Source organism: Sinocyclocheilus anshuiensis, unplaced genomic scaffold, assembly GCF_001515605.1.
Source record: "Sinocyclocheilus anshuiensis isolate Anshui unplaced genomic scaffold, SAMN03320099.WGS_v1.1 scaffold2012, whole genome shotgun sequence".
In the NCBI taxonomy this organism is placed as follows: Eukaryota; Metazoa; Chordata; class Actinopteri; order Cypriniformes; family Cyprinidae; genus Sinocyclocheilus; species Sinocyclocheilus anshuiensis.
This window is the reverse complement of record NW_015555967.1, coordinates 275,136-293,462: the sequence shown is the minus strand read 5'-3', so window position 1 is coordinate 293,462 and position 18,327 is coordinate 275,136. Positions and strand designations below refer to the sequence as shown.

The following is an 18,327-nucleotide window of genomic DNA, read 5'->3' as shown; positions in this document are numbered from 1 at the left end:
TATATATAAAAAAAAATCCAGGGTGACTCAAGAAAATTTGTGTTTTCTAGTCTGAAAGGTGATTTTTTTTAAAGCACATTTCTTAAAGATTCTATCAGAATGTCTTTAAGTGATATAAAGTGTTTTGTGGCAATCAAGATTTTGAAATGTAATGGACATCATTCAAAATTTTGGGGTTTGCATTTATTTGATCAAAATGCAGTAAACAGTAATATTGTGAAATATTATTACAATTTAAAACAACTGTTTTTTAATATATTTTAATATACATTTATTTATGTGATGTCAAAGCTGAATTTTCAGCATCATTAGTCCAGTCTTCAGTGTCATGTGATCCTTCAAATATCATTCTAATATGCTGCTCAAGAAATATTTCTGATTCCAATCAATGTTGAAAACAGTTAAGCTGCTTAATATTTTTCTGGAAAAACCTTTTGTTTCAGGATTCTTTGATGAATAGAAAGGCCAAAATAGCAGCATTTATTCGAAATAGAAATATTTTGTTACAAATGACTTGAGAGTCGCTTTTGGACAATTTAATACATCTTTGCTGAATAAAAGTATTAATTTCTTTAAACGACCCAATGGAACCCAAACTTTTAAATGGTAGTGTATGTTGGGATGTAGGTATGCCTTGAAAAAGCAACAGTGGACAGTTTTACAGCAAATTTTGCAATCATAATGTGCATATTTCGTAATACACTTAGGAGAACTGGGAAACATGGCTGAGAACAGGCCAAAAGACATTCTCATGGAGAAAAAATACATTGACCACATTTTTGTTTTGTATACAGATACACATATAGGCTACTCTGACTACATAAGAAAATGCCTGCAGAAAGAGTAAAAGTTGGTATCTGTTTTTTTGCTGTTAATGTCATTGTTTACATGTTCATGAGGGACCAAATGAAATGAAATTACCCTTCAAATAATACACTAGGGCATTTAATTTCATTCCAGACCTTTAAAGAAAGCCATGCTACATAAAAATTCCTGTTTTCAGAGAAAACAAGTCCAGCACACTCTGTCACATTAAAATGAAGGAGCGTTTCTGTTTGCTTCATGACGCACGACTAATACGCGATTCTTTAAAAAGAAACCACCAAAATGTTTTTTTTCTTTCTTTCTATTATTCATAAACTTTATACTCAATTTTAGTATTGTCAAAGCTGAATCGTATCGTCACTGAGCCCCTCTGGTTCCTGTTTTCTTTTCTAGAAGAGACATGAATTTACTCACCTTTTATCGGAAAACTGATGTCGACATCGCGACTGTCATCTAAAAGTCAATGTATTTAGACATTTCACGCTGTTTAATTAATTATTTCGGACTACTTTAATCCTTCCTCTCCTGGAGAGGAAACACCCCTCTGGCTTCCCCTTTCCTCCCGCCCTCCGCCCGAGTTTCTTCTCTTATGTTTTCTTAAACGGCGACTTTTATCGATGTCAAACTTTTGAACTTTTGGAGTCAGTTGCTGCTGTTAAAGTTTGAATCGCGCGTGAATGTTTTGTATAGCATTATAGTGACAGCTGGAAGTGCAGATAAGACTGTGTTGGGACGGGTTGAGAAAGAAGGTGTCCGATTTCACATGTTGGGAAATGAAGACTGGGAGCAGATGGGAAAGTCTGCGGGACTGCGGCGTGTTGTTCACACTGCTGATGAAAGCTGTGATGCAATGCCTGAATAATGTAGAAAATCACATCCCCTTCAACCCTAACATAAACTTCACATCGCATCTCTGTGTAAATATTTGAATATTTCTGGAGGAGCTCGAGGTTGCTTAGTTGCCTTGAGTTAAGATGAAGTTTAAAAAATGTTTAGCAACAAAACTAGTCACTAAAATGAAGACGGAAAACGTTTGAAAGAAGAAATTATTTTATTTTGCAGGATCATACAGTAAAAATGGAATATTAAAAAATATTTAAAATGAGGTTTAATGACTATAAAGTGTCAAGTTGTGTATCCATTAAAGTTTATATCTAACTCTAGCGCTCTATTCTAATTATATTCTTTAAAAAACTTGCCCCTTTTAGACTTGCACTCTGTACATTTACTAACTGCTTGTTTTTCTTTTCCTTGCTAGGTGTACTGCGTTAAGCTAACTGAGACTTGTTATAGCACTTGCATATCATTGCTCTCTTGTTGATATTGATTGCTTCCATTGTCCTCATTTGTAAGTCGCTTTGGATAAAAGCGTCTGATAAATGACTAAATGTAAACGTAAAGCATTAATCTCATAATACTGCCGAATTTAAATGCATTCATGCCACTTCTGAGCCTCTTTTTATTGTTCAATTCAATCTATTGTTTTCAATTTAAAAAAATATGTAAATAATAAATGTATGAATTTGAAATAAAAGATGACATTCAGTAAGGTTAGAAAAAATGACATTACAAAGATGCCCCTGCAAATCACTTTAAGGGGTCAAATATCTCCTTATAATGTGAAGGTCAATTTTTTGTCATTGATCAGAAGGTGCTCCTAAATTTTTTAAATGGTGTTTTTGAATCATTCTCCCTTTTTATTAAACACAAGGGCTCATATTAATGCTTACATTATTAGCTCCCCTCCGCCCCCTACCCTTTCCAATCTACAGTCCCCCCAGTGAATCTTGGCCATTTCCACCACAAATCACTTATCACTTGTTTTTAGAGATCAAAGTTTTATATTTTATTATTATTTTTTTCATAGGTGCATGTCAACCTTTATTGTTGCCTATATGTCAAGATTTGCATTTTGATTTTTAATTTTTAATTTATTAGCATAACAAAAATAAAATATTACAATTGAGTTAAGTTTAATTTAAACATAATGACTGAAATGTTCATTTAAACATTTACATGATTTACAAAATATTTTACTATTAGTTATGTTCTTATTTCACTTGAATGACAGCAACATACGAGCCCTGTGAGCTCCACAAGTAATTCAGTAAAAAAAAAAAAAAAAAAAAAATTGTATCAATGACCCATATATCCTACATATATGTACATAAATGGGTCAGTAACATAACACTCCTAATTTTCTGTCTAAAAAAAAAAAGAAATATGTCTCATTAAAATGCAAACCATTCCTAGGAAAAAATAATGTTGGCATATATCATTTGGTAATATCTTTATTTATTTATTTTTTTATGCACTTAAAATAATGTTGTTGTCATGCAATAACACTTTAGAATATAATGATATTTTTTTAAATATAAAGTTTGAAAATAGAAAAAAAGACATTTGAATACAGAAATATTAAATGATTTTAAGTACTGAAATGATACTTTAAAATTAAAATAAAAGGGCCAGTAGGTGGTGGCAAGTCACTGTCTTTGTCACTGAATCATTCATTCAATCAATTCGTTCAAATGGCTGATTCATTCAGGAACGAAGCAAGTGACTACTGTCCTTGTGAACGGGTGATTGAATCATTGACTCACTAGATTCGTTCAAAAATGCTGATTAATTCATAAACGAAACACCGCTATGTTTGCTTGGTAGATTGCCAAGTTTTAAATGCGACTTTGTTTAGAACTAATTTCGTTGACGAAATAGAGCAATATCAGACAACAATATTCCTAAAATGTACTTAAAATTATGGACATATTAAAATATTAACATAATTCTAACTTCTTGTTTGTTGAACTGCTGTATAAAATCAACATCACAACTGTCTTTATAATCATTAAAAGCTCACTCATCTCAGTTCATGCAAGCTCTTTTCGGCTCGACGACATTATTTTTAGACAGAGTTTACATAAAAATCTGGATAATTTCAGGTATGTTAAACACAGCTTTATCCATATCAAATTTTCACATCTGTTAAAGATGTTCAGATTTTCGGCGAAAATCACGGTTCATCCTAGATAATTCACCTGAAGCAGTCTGCTTTCACGATCTGTGCTGTGTGAGGAGAATTACGCGCACCGATTTAGAAGCATTTCCATTGGCTGCAGCCTGCAGGTATTATGGCCAATCACAAAAGACAAAACCATAGACAAAATATCCCGCTATGTTTTACTACATTTATGTGCGAAACTCGGATCGCTTTCGTAGGCTACTGAATGGATAAAATACAGAAATCTCTTTCATTAAAAAAAAAAAAAATCTAACCAGCTGGAAGTGGAACGCCATTCATTTTCCCCCAGACTGTAGCTAAACTTAATCAGTCTGTTCTGGTGGAGTTTCCCAAATCTCCCACTGTGTGGCATCAATGAGCCTATAGTTGATTTGTCTGTATTTCTGTGGGTCTTTCTGCCTCTGTCTGCACACCTCTTCATAGAGACTCTCAAACACTGACTGAGGAGGTGTGAATCGGCCCACCCTGGCCAGATCCAGGTAATACTCCCACTGATCTTTGTCCAAATTGAGCAGGTGCTTCACCTGCACACCTGTGTCTTGTTTTCGTTGCCTCTCTCTGCACCTCCTTCTCCATCTCTTCCTGGGTGGGCAGCTCTACTGAGCCCTCCAGGACAGCAAGAGCGAACCTAACCTATGGATAAAAACAAGAACATTAGAGTGAGAATCAATCACATTCAGTATTCAAACTGTATTCAAATCTTACTGTGTTTCATCTCTGCTCACCTGACAGTCAAAATGTATGAAAGGGCAAATAATTTTGCAAATGCCAATAAAGAAAATTGAAGGGAAGCCAGGGGGCAGCAAGTACTTGTACAGTGGAGTCACAAAAGATCCTGTACATCCAGTCCCAGGTCTGATGGACAAAGGAAAGGGAAGTTAAAATTGTATCCTGTACAGAACAGAAGAATATCAGCTTGGGCCACTGATCCGTCCTGGAACTGTAAAGATCCATCCTCCAAAACCCCAACGACCACGCTAGCCTGCTGGATACCCAGAGGTGGAGGCAAGGACATGGTTGGTGTGTTATGACTTAGAATCACCTAGAATGAGAAAAACATTTGTGGATGAAAAATAGAGAAAACATTCACTCAATCTCAGTCACTTATCAGTGAGGCCAAGCGTCACTTTTCACTCCACACAGATACTAGAGACTAATTATTAATTAAAATATTAACCACTGAGATGGATAGAATGAAGAACGCAAAGTTTGATTTATTTATTCACCCTCAGTTTGTTCCAAACCCATATGACTTTCTTTTGCGAAACCCAAAAGGAGAATATTCATATAACTTTTCGATACAATAAAAATGGATTGGTGGGAAGGTTTAAAGTCACAATGAAACGGAAGTAGTGACAGATCTTTTCTTCCATATTGTTCATCTGAGTGTAACAAAATATTGAAAAAAAAAAAAGTAGGGTGAAGACTTGGTTTTGTCCATTGGTTGTTTTAGAGATATGTGTTGCACTCAAAAGTGGAGGCAGATGAACGTGAGCTTGCAGGCGTGGTATTTAAGCAGATTAAATTATTGGATCTATAATTATTAAAATAGAATAGGGTGAATTTTCACTTCATGTCAACTTAAATATGGGTCTGTTATACTTTTACGACTTCAGAAGTCCTTGAATCAGTGTTATTATCGTTAACTAAAATTAAAACCATAAAAGACATTTTGTATACTTGACTTGAGATTAGGCCTGTCACGATAAGAACTTTTTGTTTTGCGATATAGTGCCCCAGAAATAATTGCGATAAGCGATATTATTGTCATTTTAAAGACCATTTTATGCCACTGAATATATAATCATAATGTAACAGCATAATAATGCAAGAAGGCCTATACACTTCCAAAGGACAACAAACTTTTAATTTTTAAGAATATTTAGATCATGGAAATTAAGTATCAAAATATTAGATACCTTAAAAAAAACTGAATAAATACTAAAACATTTTCTAACAAAAAGTGCAAAGCAACAAGTAGAAAAAAAGAAAAATGCACAAAGAATTTGTCTGGAGAATTTTCCATCTACAGATTTTTCCCTGACCTTCTTTTCTCTGTAAATTAAGGGTGCACACACTATTGCTGAAAAAAACAATCCCTACTTAGCAGTCAGATGTCCGTATGCACAAAGGCACAGATCCCTAAACAAGACCATATCTGCAGATGGAACTTTGTTTGTAGAAGCATTTTTTAAATTTGAGCTAGCACCTCATGACTACACCATGTTATGTACGAGAAGCTGTAAAAGACACAGGCGCAAGTGGAATGCAAAAAACATGGTGACATTAATTTTTAAGTAAATATAATGGGCGATATATTGCGTCACCAAAAATTATTGAGGTCATGTACATATATTATATATAAGTCGATATATTGATTATTGCGACAGGCCTACTTGAGATTAAAAAAACGTTAACTTAAATAAAATACAAAAGAAACTTAAACTTGTTTTATTTCAGCTAGTTGCCAAGGCAACATTTCTCATTTTTATTTAGCTTAACTTAAAGTAATAAGTAATAAAATAACCACAACTGGAAAGTTAATAAAAACTAGCTATATAAAATCTAAAAAAATATTACTAAAACTTTAACTCAAATAAAAATGGGAAATATAAAAATCTAACCAAATTAATAAAATATGAATACAACCTATAATAGCATATCAAGGATACTTTACTAAAACTTCACTGTTTTGAATATTGCACAATGCACATCACTTAAATGGACTGCTTTTATGGTGCTTTTGGTCATTTTTTTGGAGCTCGACAGCGTCCGTCACCTTTCTGAACAGCATGAACTAACATCTTTTGTGTTCCACAGAGGAATGTCATTTGGCTCTGGAACAACATGAAGGGTGTGTAAATAATGATAGATTTTAGTTTTCAGGTGACCAGCCCTTTAATTTACAACCAAACAAAGCTGTGGCACTTAAAATGGTATGTGACATTGTAAAAAAGGAAGCTAAGATACAAACCTGAGCATTAACTTGGGCTAACTCAATGGAAATATCCACACCGGATGCTCTGGCCCCCAAGACCACAACGGACTTGTTGGTGAAGGGCTCTGGATAGCGGTACGAGTGGCTGTGTAAGACTTTCCCTGCAAAACAGCAGTGGAAGAAGGTAAAGATAAATGTAAGAAGATGACAGACAGAGAGATAAAAGGTGAGATGCAGGGGTGTAATGAGACTAATGGTTGGGGCTTTCAGGGTTATGCATTTGTAGTGATCAGTGATCATTTGTTGTACCTTTAAAATGCTCTATTCCAGGAATGTAGGGCAGGTGGGGGTCGGAGTAATGCCTGCAGAAAGAGGAAGGAAATATGAGTCAGCACTGAGATGCTAAAGGGCTCCTGTGGTCTTCTGAATTCCCTCAAAGAAATGCCAGATGAATGCATAACATAATACCCATTCACATCACCTCAGCGAGAATTCAGCCAGATAAAAGCCTCTGGGTATATTATGGGGTAAATGAACATGCCACTATTTGAATAATGCTATGCATTTAGAACATCACCGCAAAGCTGCAATCGGAGATTAGATGCAGTTGTGTCCATTTGAGCATGTCTGGGAGATAAAAGGACTCTTTAAGATGGCATCCCTCACCCGTTGCAGACGAAAACCGAGTCGAACGTCTCCGTGTTCCGGTCTCCACATGTGCTGCGCGAAATTACCTCCCACGTCACAGCTCCCCCCATCTCGGGCTTCACCTTTTCCACCACGGTGTTGAACTGTGAGGGAGAAAGCAGTCTGTCATAAGCAATATTCTTGCTTCCGTTGGTAAGAAAAATACTTAGTAACACTGAGAATGTTTCTACTGTGGTCTCGAAACACACTTGATGCATCCTTCGATTTTGTGCTGATGTTGATGCCTTTGACAAGCAGGGGTCAGTGACCCCTACATACCTGATCAAAGAGACAATCTATAATGATCTCAACATTCTGGCCACAAGCGGTTCTACAACAATATTACCCTAATAGCCGTTTTTATTTGACTAATACAGTTTATTTAGTCTTATGTAGGTGGACTAAGGGATGTCAGTAAATTACAGATTTACTGAGTGATGCATTGCTTTCTCAGATTTAAAATAAATGGATGCATGCCAAATAGCATTAGTCACATGATGATTTATCCACAATGTCAGTGAAATGCCTCAATGTGTGAAGACACGTCAATTTTAATTTTGATACTACCTCTCATACGTGCACAATTTCCAATACCATCAGTTTCCCTCATTATTATGGATTTTTTTTTATGTTCCAATCCTCAAATATCTAGAGACATTATGTATAGGTTTTGCAAAATATACAGTCACAGAGATAGTGATGGGCTGGTTTTTAACAAGTTTACGCTGTATGGTTTATTTGTGTCCTGCTTTAGGCTTTAATAAACTTAAAGATAAAAACCTGCAAAGCCAATCTACGTTTCTTGCACTAAAAGAGTAATTTACTAGGGGATTGATTAAAGAAATAGTTTAGCCAAAAAAAAAAATTATTATTATTTAAAATCTACTCACCCTCAAGCCATCCAATATTGTTTCTTCATCAGAATAGATTTGGAAAATAATTTGCATTACATTAACTTTCTCACAAATGGATCCTCTGCAGTGAATGGGTGCCGTCAGAATGAGAGTCCAAACAGCTGATAAAAACCATCGATTAATGTCTAGTCAATTAATGTCAAAGCGAAAAGCTGAGTGTTTGTAAGAAACAAAGCATTTTAACTTTAAAATGTCACTTCTGGCCAAAATACACATCCATAATCTATAAACACTAGTGCTGTCAAATGATTAATTGTTTGTATTATACATGTGTGTGTTCTGTGTATATTTATTAGGTATATATTAATACACATACATACAGTATATATTTTGAAAATATTTACATGTCTATATTTATATTAATATAATTTATATTATAAATAGATTTAATATATAAACATAATATATTTTCTGAGATATATACATGCATATGTGTGATATATATATATGATAAATACACATAGTACACACACATACAGTGGGTACGGAAAGTATTCATTTTTCTGTCAATATGGGGTGCTGTGTGTACATTAATGAGGAAAAAAAATTTACTTAAATGATTTTAGCAAATGGCTGCAATATAACAAAGAGTGAAAAATTGAAGGGGATCTGAATACTTTCCGTACCCACTGTATATTATGCAAACAAAAACTTTTATTTTAGATGCGATTAATCGTTTAACAGCACTAATAAAAATGCTTCCTCCAGTGAAAAAGTCCATTCCCTGTTGTCTTCTCACATCATAATCCACCCACATGTGTGTTTAGAATTGTTTATGCTTGCTGAGCGTGATCTGTGTATATTACTCTCATGATTCAGACAGGCAACTTTTTCACTGCAATATTATGGATAGAGGATTCATATTTTAGCCAGAAGCAACAGTTTGAAGTTAAAAACTTAATGATGAACTTGTTTTTTACAAAAAATGCACATTTGCACTTCATAAAATGTTAATCGATGAACTGGAGTCGTGTGGATTACTTTTGTGATGCTTTTATCAGCTGTTTGGACTCTCATTCTAACGGCACCCATTCACTGCAGAGAATCCATTGATAAGCTAGTGATGTAATGCTACATTCTTCCAAATCTGTTCAGCAAATTTTTCTATTCCTTTAAGCTTATTACAAACACAGAATTTAGAATTAAGACAAACATATACCTTGATATGACAAGCAATGTCATTTCTCTCACAGTATTTTTGAGATGGTCCTCACTGCAGAACACAAGATCCAGGGGGCGTGGTTGGATCCAGATCCAACTCCTCCCACCTTACATATACCTAAACCTACCCATCTCCACCCCCTGATCCCTAAACCCACCCATCTCCACCCCTAAACCTACCATCTCCACCCCCTAGATGTGGATCCAACCCCGCCCCCTGGATCTTTGTTCTGCAGTGAGGGGCTACTGGTAGTTTTCCAAATACTGCTGAACCGACGTATGGTGCAAAAAAGATGGCAGGTGGTCATCAAAGGGAAAATCAGGGTACATCATAATCTCCTTAGGCAAATTGGTTCTTAAAACAGATATGAGATTTTATAGTACATAAAGTTATAAAATGTACAATAAATAAAATATATAAATTCCCTGCTCAAAAAACAAACAAACAAAAAAACATCTTAAAGCTAGACTTGTTTGCTGCTCTGTTCTTAGGTTGGTGGGGTCTAGGCCTATTTGCTGGTTTTAATGGGGTTTGGGGTTAAATTTGGTTTGTTAGTTTGGAAGATCAGACCAGCTTGACCAGTCTAAACCAGATTGAAAGTCACGAAAACATCTTAGGCAGGTTTAAGAAGTTTTTTTATTCTCAGCAGGGATAGGAACAACTTTTGGCTCTCTACCTGAGATCTCTATACATACTGCTGTGGATGGGATATCCATTATCATATGTGCCCACTTGTTCCTCATAGAACCACGTCCCACCCAAATGATCGGTCATTTCGTACACCACGGGTGGATCAAAGGCCTCGGGCCTAGACAGGATGTGTCGAGCAGCGCAAAGCCCCTCCGGCCCGCCTCCTATCACCGCTACACGAGCTTATGCTGCGTTCAAGTATTCGTCTTCTGCTTCTTTTGTTTTTATTGGCGGTTGGCAAACAGTTTTCGGGTGCATTACCGCCACCCACTGATCTGGAGTGTGGACTCAGGATCTAAACCACTATACACAATCGTACTTCTGGCAATGCAATAAAACATGGTCTACTGTTTCTTCCTCTCCACAATATTCACACTTTCCATTATTATGCTTTCCAATCATGCATAGAGAACTGTTTAGACCAGTGTGACCATTCCTTATTCTTGTTATAACCTTCCCCTCTTTCCTATTTCGTCCTCCAGTTCCTATCTTTCCAACTAATGGAATATTTTTAAACAGATATCTCCCTTTGCTTTCTTTGTTCCATTGATTTTGCCACATCTTTTTGATCTGTCCCTTTATCACCACCTTATGATATTTTGTATCAGTTACACCTTATTGACATCCTGTGGTAACTAGGATTTACACAAGCTTCAGTCTGGTAACCGTAATAATTTCCTCTGATGTATGAATTAAAGATCTTATAATTTCCCCCATATTCATCTCTCATCAGTTCAAGGAGGCTAAAATCTATCTCTGGCTGTGGTAAAAACCAAGGAGGTATAGTTGGCAGAACTACTGTTGGAGAGTAATTCCTCTCCATTATACCCATTTCACTTGCCTTTTTCCTAACAACCCAACCAAAGCTATTTATTTGTCTTTTTCCATGTTCCCAGCATGGTTCAATAGCACTTATTGCAGGATGGTTATTATGTCCTTGTAAATTCACCCAGTATGTTGTCATGATTTGCTGTCTTCTTAGCTCCAATGGCATTTCCCCCATTTCTACCTGTAACGCTGGCACAGATGTTGTTTTAAAAGCCCCACTACATATCCTTAATGCTTGTGCTTGTATTACATCCAATCTTTTCAACAAGGTTTTAGATGCTGACCCATATACCACACATCCATAATCCATAACTGATCGTATTAAACCTATATATATAGTTTTCAAACTAGACCTGTCAGCTCCCCACTCTGATCCCACCAAACATCTAATCACATTTAAAACCTTTTTACACTTGTTTATGACATTATCTATATGTACCTTCCATGTGAGCCTAGCATCGAACCACTCTTATAAAAATTTGAATGACTCTATCCTTTCCAGCTCCTTGCCATATAAATACAGTTTGACCTCTGCTCCAATTTTTTTCCTTGTAAAGAAGAGTGTTTTTGTTTTTTCAACAGAAAATTTAAATCCCCATTCCAAAGACCACTGCTCCACTCTTTTGATTGTTTCCTGCAACTGTTTCACAACATATTCAACATTTCTACCTCTTTTCCACATTGCCCCATCATCCGCAAACAAAGATTTCCCTATACCTTGCCCAATATTATTATATACATCATCAATCATTATTGAAAACAACAGAGGACTTATAACGCTTCCTTGTGGCGTTCCATTATCCACCAAAAAACTTGCTGAAAATTTTTTTCCCACTCTCACATCTATCGAGCGTCCATTCAAAAATTTTCACCCATCTGAACATTTTCCCTGATATTCCTAATCTTTTCATTTTAATTAATAATCCCTCTTTCCATAGTAAATCATAGGCTTTTTCCACATCAAAATATACTGCTACCACTACCTCTTTATTCACTTGTGCCTTCCTCACCTCTGATTCTAAGCATACTATAGGATCCATTGTTCCCCTACCTCTTCTAAATCCACTTTGATAATTTGATCTGAGGTTCCTTGTTTCCAAATAATATGATAATCTTTCTGTGATCATACGTTCCATTATTTTACACATGTGAGATGTCAATGCTATTGGTCTATAGTTAAATGGATTGGTGGGTTCTTTTCCTGTTTTCCTAATGGGTACTATAACTGCTTTTTTCCAAATTCCTGCTAATTTCCCTTCCTGCCAAATCTTGTTATATAAATGTAAAATAAGCTCTAACGCTATATCTGACATATGGTCCAACATGGTATAGCAGATCCTTGCCAATATTATTATATACATCATCAATCATTATTGAAAACAACAGAGGACTTATAACGCTTCCTTGTGGCGTTCCATTATCCACCAAAAAACTTGCTGAAAAAGTTTTTCCCACTCTCACCTCTATCGAGCATCCATTCAAAAATTCTTTCACCCATCTGAACATTTTCCCTGATATTCCTAATCTTTTCATTTTAATTAATAATCCCTCTTTCCATAGTAAATCATAGGCTTTTTCCACATCAAAATATACTGCTACCACTACCTCTTTATTCACTTGTGCCTTCCTCACCTCTGATTCTAAGCATACTATAGGATCCATTGTTCCCCTACCTCTTCTAAATCCACTTTGATAATTTGATCTGAGGTTCCTTGTTTCCAAATAATATGATAATCTTTCTGTGATCATACGTTCCATTATTTTACACATGTGAGATGTCAATGCTATTGGTCTATAGTTATATGGATTGGTGGGTTCTTTTCCTGTTTTCCTAATGGGTACTATAACTGCTTTTTTTCCAAATTCCTGGTAATTTCCCTTCCTGCCAAATCTTGTTATATAAATGTAAAATAACCTCTAACGCTATATCTGACATATGGTCCAACATGGTATAGCAGATTTGATCTTTTCCTGGTGCAGTAAGTCCTGATTTACTAATGGCCCTTTTCAGCTCCCCTAACATGAAGGGAGAGTTAATAACATCATCCCTCTCTTCTTCTCTTTCCAACAATTCTTTATTTGCGTCACTTGTTTTTTGTCTTCCCCTTTTCCCCTCTTCTAATATATTTCCAGAACTGTGAACCTCAACCAATGCTTTAGCTAACATGTCTGCTTTCTCTATATCATTGCTAGCCACCACCCCTCCATTTTCCAATACTGGGTATCCCCCCTCTCGTCTTATTCCACTCATTTTCTTTATCATTCCCCAAACTTGATTAATTGTTGTGCTTCTTCCTATTGAATCACAAAATGTTTTCCAATATTTTCTTTTAGTTTCTTTAATAGTCTTTCGAACCACTGCTTGCATTCTTTTATATTCTATGAAATGCTGGAAATTGTGAGTGTTTTTTAATACCTTAAAAGCCTTATTGCATTTCCTTATTACGTCACTACACTCATCATTTCACCACGGAACTAACTTCCGTCTTTACATACCACCTTTTCTTATAATTGTCTGATTGGCAGCCCCAATTATTGCCTCTCTCACATTTTCATAAAAAATTTCTATATCCTGCTCTCTTTTTATATTTTTTTTTATTTTCTTCACTTACCTCTGTGAATTTATCCCACTGTGCCTTTGCAAATACCCACCTTTCTGATATATCTTCCAATTCCACCCTGCTTCCACTACCTACTTTACAAACAATAGGGTAATGATCACTTCCAACAGTTGTTTGATTCATGACTTCCCACAAACAAATACCTGCCAATGACTGTGACACTAATGTCAAGTCTAAACGTGACTCATTACCTGTATAATCATTTATCCTCGTGAAACTCCCATCATTTAAACACACAAATCCCACAGCATCCATCAAATCTTCCACTATCAAACCATTCCTATCAGTCCTTCTGATATTCCTAATCTTTTCATTTTAATTAATAATCCCTCTTTCCATAGTAAATCATAGGCTTTTTCCACATCAAAATATACTGCTACCACTACCTCTTTATTCACTTGTGCCTTCCTCACCTCTGATTCTAAGCATACTATAGGATCCATTGTTCCCCTACCTCTTCTAAATCCACTTTGATAATTTGATCTGAGGTTCCTTGTTTCCAAATAATATGATAATCTTTCTGTGATCATACGTTCCATTCTTTTACACATGTGAGATGTCAATGCTATTGGTCTATAGTTATATGGATTGGTGGGTTCTTTTCCTGTTTTCCTAATGGGTACTATAACTGCTTTTTTTCCAAATTCCTGGTAATTTCCCTTCCTGCCAAATCTTGTTATATAAATGTAAAATAACCTCTAACGCTATATCTGACATATGGTCCAACATGGTATAGCAGATTTGATCTTTTCCTGGTGCAGTAAGTCCTGATTTACTAATGGCCCTTTTCAGCTCCCCTAACATGAAGGGAGAGTTAATAACATCATCCCTCTCTTCTTCTCTTTCCAACAATTCTTTATTTGCGTCACTTGTTTTTTGTCTTCCCCTTTTCCCCTCTTCTAATATATTTCCAGAACTGTGAACCTCAACCAATGCTTTAGCTAACATGTCTGCTTTCTCTATATCATTGCTAGCCACCACCCCTCCATTTTCCAATACTGGGTATCCCCCCTCTCGTCTTATTCCACTCATTTTCTTTATCATTCCCCAAACTTGATTAATTGTTGTGCTTCTTCCTATTGAATCACAAAATGTTTTCCAATATTTTCTTTTAGTTTCTTTAATAGTCTTTCGAACCACTGCTTGCATTCTTTTATATTCTATGAAATGCTGGAAATTGTGAGTGTTTTTTAATACCTTAAAAGCCTTATTGCGTTTCCTTATTACGTCACTACACTCATCGTTCCACCACGGAACTAACTTCCGTCTTTACATACCCCCTTTTCTTATAATTGTCTGATTGGCAGCCCCAATTATTGCCTCTCTCACATTTTCATAAAAAATTTCTATATCCTGCTCTCTTTTTATATTTTTTTTTATTTTCTTCACTTACCTCTGTGAATTTATCCCACTGTGCCTTTGCAAATACCCACCTTTCTGATATATCTTCCAATTCCACCCTGCTTCCACTACCTACTTTACAAACAATAGGGTAATGATCACTTCCAACAGTTGTTTGATTCATGACTTCCCACAAACAAATACCTGCCAATGACTGTGACACTAATGTCAAGTCTAAACTTGACTCACTACCTGTATAATGATTTATCCTCGTAAAACTCCCATCATTTAAACACACAAGTCCCACAGCATCCATCAAATCTTCCACTATCAAACCATTCCTATCAGTCCTTTCCCCTCCCCAAAGAGTACTATGAGCATTAAAGTCACCACACCAAATAATCCTTCTACTATCTAATCCCTTTATTGCCTCCAATTTTTCCAATTCCAACCTCTGACATGGATTATAAAAATTCACAATGACCATCCTACCATCCCCTAACCAAACTTCCACAACTACATACTCCAGCTCTTTCCTTTTTTCTATTTCTCTATATGAAATACCTTGCCTAACAAAAGTAGCACATCCTCCCCCATTACCCCTTTCTCTATCCCTTCTTATACATACATATCCTTGAATCACAAAATCTAAATTAGGTTTAAGCCATGTCTCTTCAACACATATTATATCAGGTTTATTTTCTAACCCCTCAATAAATCCTTTAAACTCTTGGCCATTCGACAATAAACTCCTTGCATTCCACTGGAGAACTAACATGATTAGAATTAATCTTGTGACCATGATTCTTTGCTTATGTGTTCCTGTTTTTTTAGCTCTTCTTGTACCCCCCTCCCAGATATTCCTTGAATATTTAAGTATCTTGCTGCACTTTTTACAGTTATTTAAATTTTCTCAGACCTCCCCTTTGCTTGGAACGTGCAATTAATAACTTCAGCCATGAAATACACAAAATCCTTCTTTTTTACAAGTAACATATCTCCATCTTCTATCTGACTTTTTGTAATAACCTGTTCATTTGAATGTTCCTTTTCCATTTCTTTCCTTTTCTTCTCCACTCCTTTCTCCTTCTGAACCACCTTTACTGCGTTTGCATAAGATATGTCCTTGTTAACTCTTATTTGCTGTATTTCTATCTGACTTTTTGTCATAACCTGTTCATTTGAATGTTCCTTTTCCATTTCTTTCCCTTTCTTCTCCACTCTTTTCTCCTTCTGAACCACATTTACTGCGTCTGCATAGGATATGTCCTTGTTAACTCTTATTTGCTGTATTTCTACTGCCCTTTTCCTCACTTCACACCCCCCATATGTCACCATATGTGCACCTCCACAATTAGCACATTTAATCTCTGTCCCATCCTCACATTTCCCATACTTATGCTCCCCTCCACACTTTTGTTTTCCTTTAAATCCAGCTGCAATATGTCCATATTTTTGGCATTTGTAACATCTCAAAGGAGGAGGCACATATGCTCTTACATTATAACTCATGTAACCCACTCTCACTTTATCCGGCAACACCCTCTCTTGGAATACCAACAATATCGACAAACTATCAACCCTTTTTCCTCCTTGTCTTGTTTGCAGACGCTTAATTTCAATAACTTTCCCACCTCTTATGTTTGACTTCAAATCCTCCAACTTTTCCTCAACTGGGATTCCATATATAACGCCTTTCATAAAGGGTCCATCACCTGTCTTCTTGGCTTTCTCCACCTCTTTGCCACACACTTTAGTCATCTTCCTCACCTTTTCCCTTTGCTTCTCATCTTTACATTTGATTAACAACCTACCATCTCCCAACACTTTCGCCATCACAATTTCACCAATTTCCTCCTTCAAATTGCGAGTCAATGCCACCGGACTCACTTTTCTTATATCATGTCCTTCCTTGAAACTCATAATTATTTTAAACCCCTCGTCTTCAACCTCCCTCCTCCGCACTACCCTACATTCTTTACTCCCATCTGAACTACTGCCTTCTTTACTACTATTACTCCTAACTCGTTTGTTTCTCCGTACTTCCGTCCAATTATTTAAGTCCATATCTTCATATCCACCCTCACCGTCACTACTCCCTTCCATCCTTAGTCCAGTCACAGATCAGTTTATGCACCTCCGCGGTTTGAAAGAAACAAAGCAAAAACACTCTGACCTTCCTTTACATCCAGCTGCAATATGTCCATATTTTTGACATTTGTAACATCTCAAAGGAGGAGGCACATATGCTCTTACATTATAACTCATGTAACCCACTCTCACTTTATCCGGCAACACCCTCTCTTGGAATACCAACAATATTGACAAACTATCAACCCTTTCTCCTCCTTTTCTTGTTTGCAGACGCTTAATTTCAATAACTTTCCCACCTCTTATGTTTGACTTCAAATCCTCCAACTTTTCCTCAACTGGGATTCCATATATAACGCCTTTCATAAAGGGTCCATCACCTGTCTTCTTGGCTTTCTCCACCTCTTTGCCACACACTTTAGTCATCTTCCTCGCCTTTTCCCTTTGCTTCTCATCTTTACATTTGATTAACAACCTACCATCTCCCAACACTTTCGCCATCACAATTTCACCAATTTCCTCCTTCAAATTGCGAGTCAATGCCACCGGACTCACTTTTCTTATATCATGTCCTTCCTTGAAACTCATAATTATTTTAAACCCCTCGTCTGCAACCTCCCTCCTCCGCACTACCCTACCTTCTTTACTCCCATCTGAACTACTGCCTTCTATACTACTATTACTCCTAACTCGTTTGTTTCTACGTACTTCCGTCCAATTATTTAAGTCCATATCTTCATATCCACCCTCACCGTCACTACTCCCTTCCATCCTTAGTCCAGTCACAGATCAGTTTATGCACCTCCGCGGTTTGAAAGACACGAAGCAAAAACACTGTGCATGTCCAAGATGTGTCACTAGCAGCAGTCCTCTCCAGATAGCCCCCTGCGTTCAAGTCCTCCTGAGACGTTCTTACTTACGAGTTGACAAGTCGTAATTACGACGTCAGGTGCGCTCAAGTCAGTTTAGTTGGCACAAGATGGCGGTGTAGCCTACCTTCTTTTAATAAATTACAAGAAAATACAACAGGGTCTGCATTTTTTTTACTTGGAGGTCAGCTGCGTAACAAGAACATGACCAATTTAAGGTTATAGGACAACTAAGCTATCAATTTAAACAAAAATTTACCGTCATCTACAGACGTTGCATCCATCGATTCCGCCATGTTTCTCATTGACACGCCCCCAACTCGGAAACTCGGGGCTTAA

The 18,327-nt window shown here is 36.4% G+C and overlaps 2 protein-coding genes and 1 long non-coding RNA gene across 4 annotated transcripts in view; all 3 read right to left on the bottom strand.

Moving 5' to 3' along the window:
* The window catches only part of LOC107675995 (schwannomin-interacting protein 1-like), a 4,347-nt gene extending 2,780 nt beyond the window's left edge, over positions 1–1,567 (bottom strand). Inside the window, exon 1 of one of the 2 annotated variants that reach the window (XM_016470508.1) lies at positions 1,240–1,567. The gene's annotated coding sequence lies outside the window, so the exon portion shown is untranslated. The remainder of the gene's footprint in view (positions 1–1,239) is intronic. The other variant, XM_016470510.1, reaches the window with a different exon arrangement.
* A 2,555-nt stretch (positions 1,568–4,122) lies between these two features.
* Positions 4,123–18,327, bottom strand: part of LOC107676021 (flavin-containing monooxygenase FMO GS-OX5-like) — a 14,907-nt gene continuing 702 nt past the window's right edge. Inside the window, 10 exon segments of the mRNA XM_016470543.1 lie at positions 4,123–4,405; positions 4,407–4,480; positions 4,573–4,676; positions 4,679–4,889; positions 6,822–6,946; positions 7,095–7,147; positions 7,452–7,576; positions 9,546–9,586; positions 9,805–9,902; positions 10,225–10,420. Coding sequence (XP_016326029.1) covers positions 4,150–4,405; positions 4,407–4,480; positions 4,573–4,676; positions 4,679–4,889; positions 6,822–6,946; positions 7,095–7,147; positions 7,452–7,576; positions 9,546–9,586; positions 9,805–9,902; positions 10,225–10,420 — 1,283 coding nt within the window. The 3' untranslated portion in view covers positions 4,123–4,149.
* LOC107676022 (uncharacterized) lies at positions 15,861–16,585 on the bottom strand. Its single transcript, XR_001632675.1, has 2 exons — positions 16,202–16,585; positions 15,861–16,057 (listed from the first exon to the last, which is right to left on the bottom strand). It is a non-coding gene; the product is annotated as an uncharacterized LOC107676022 (long non-coding RNA).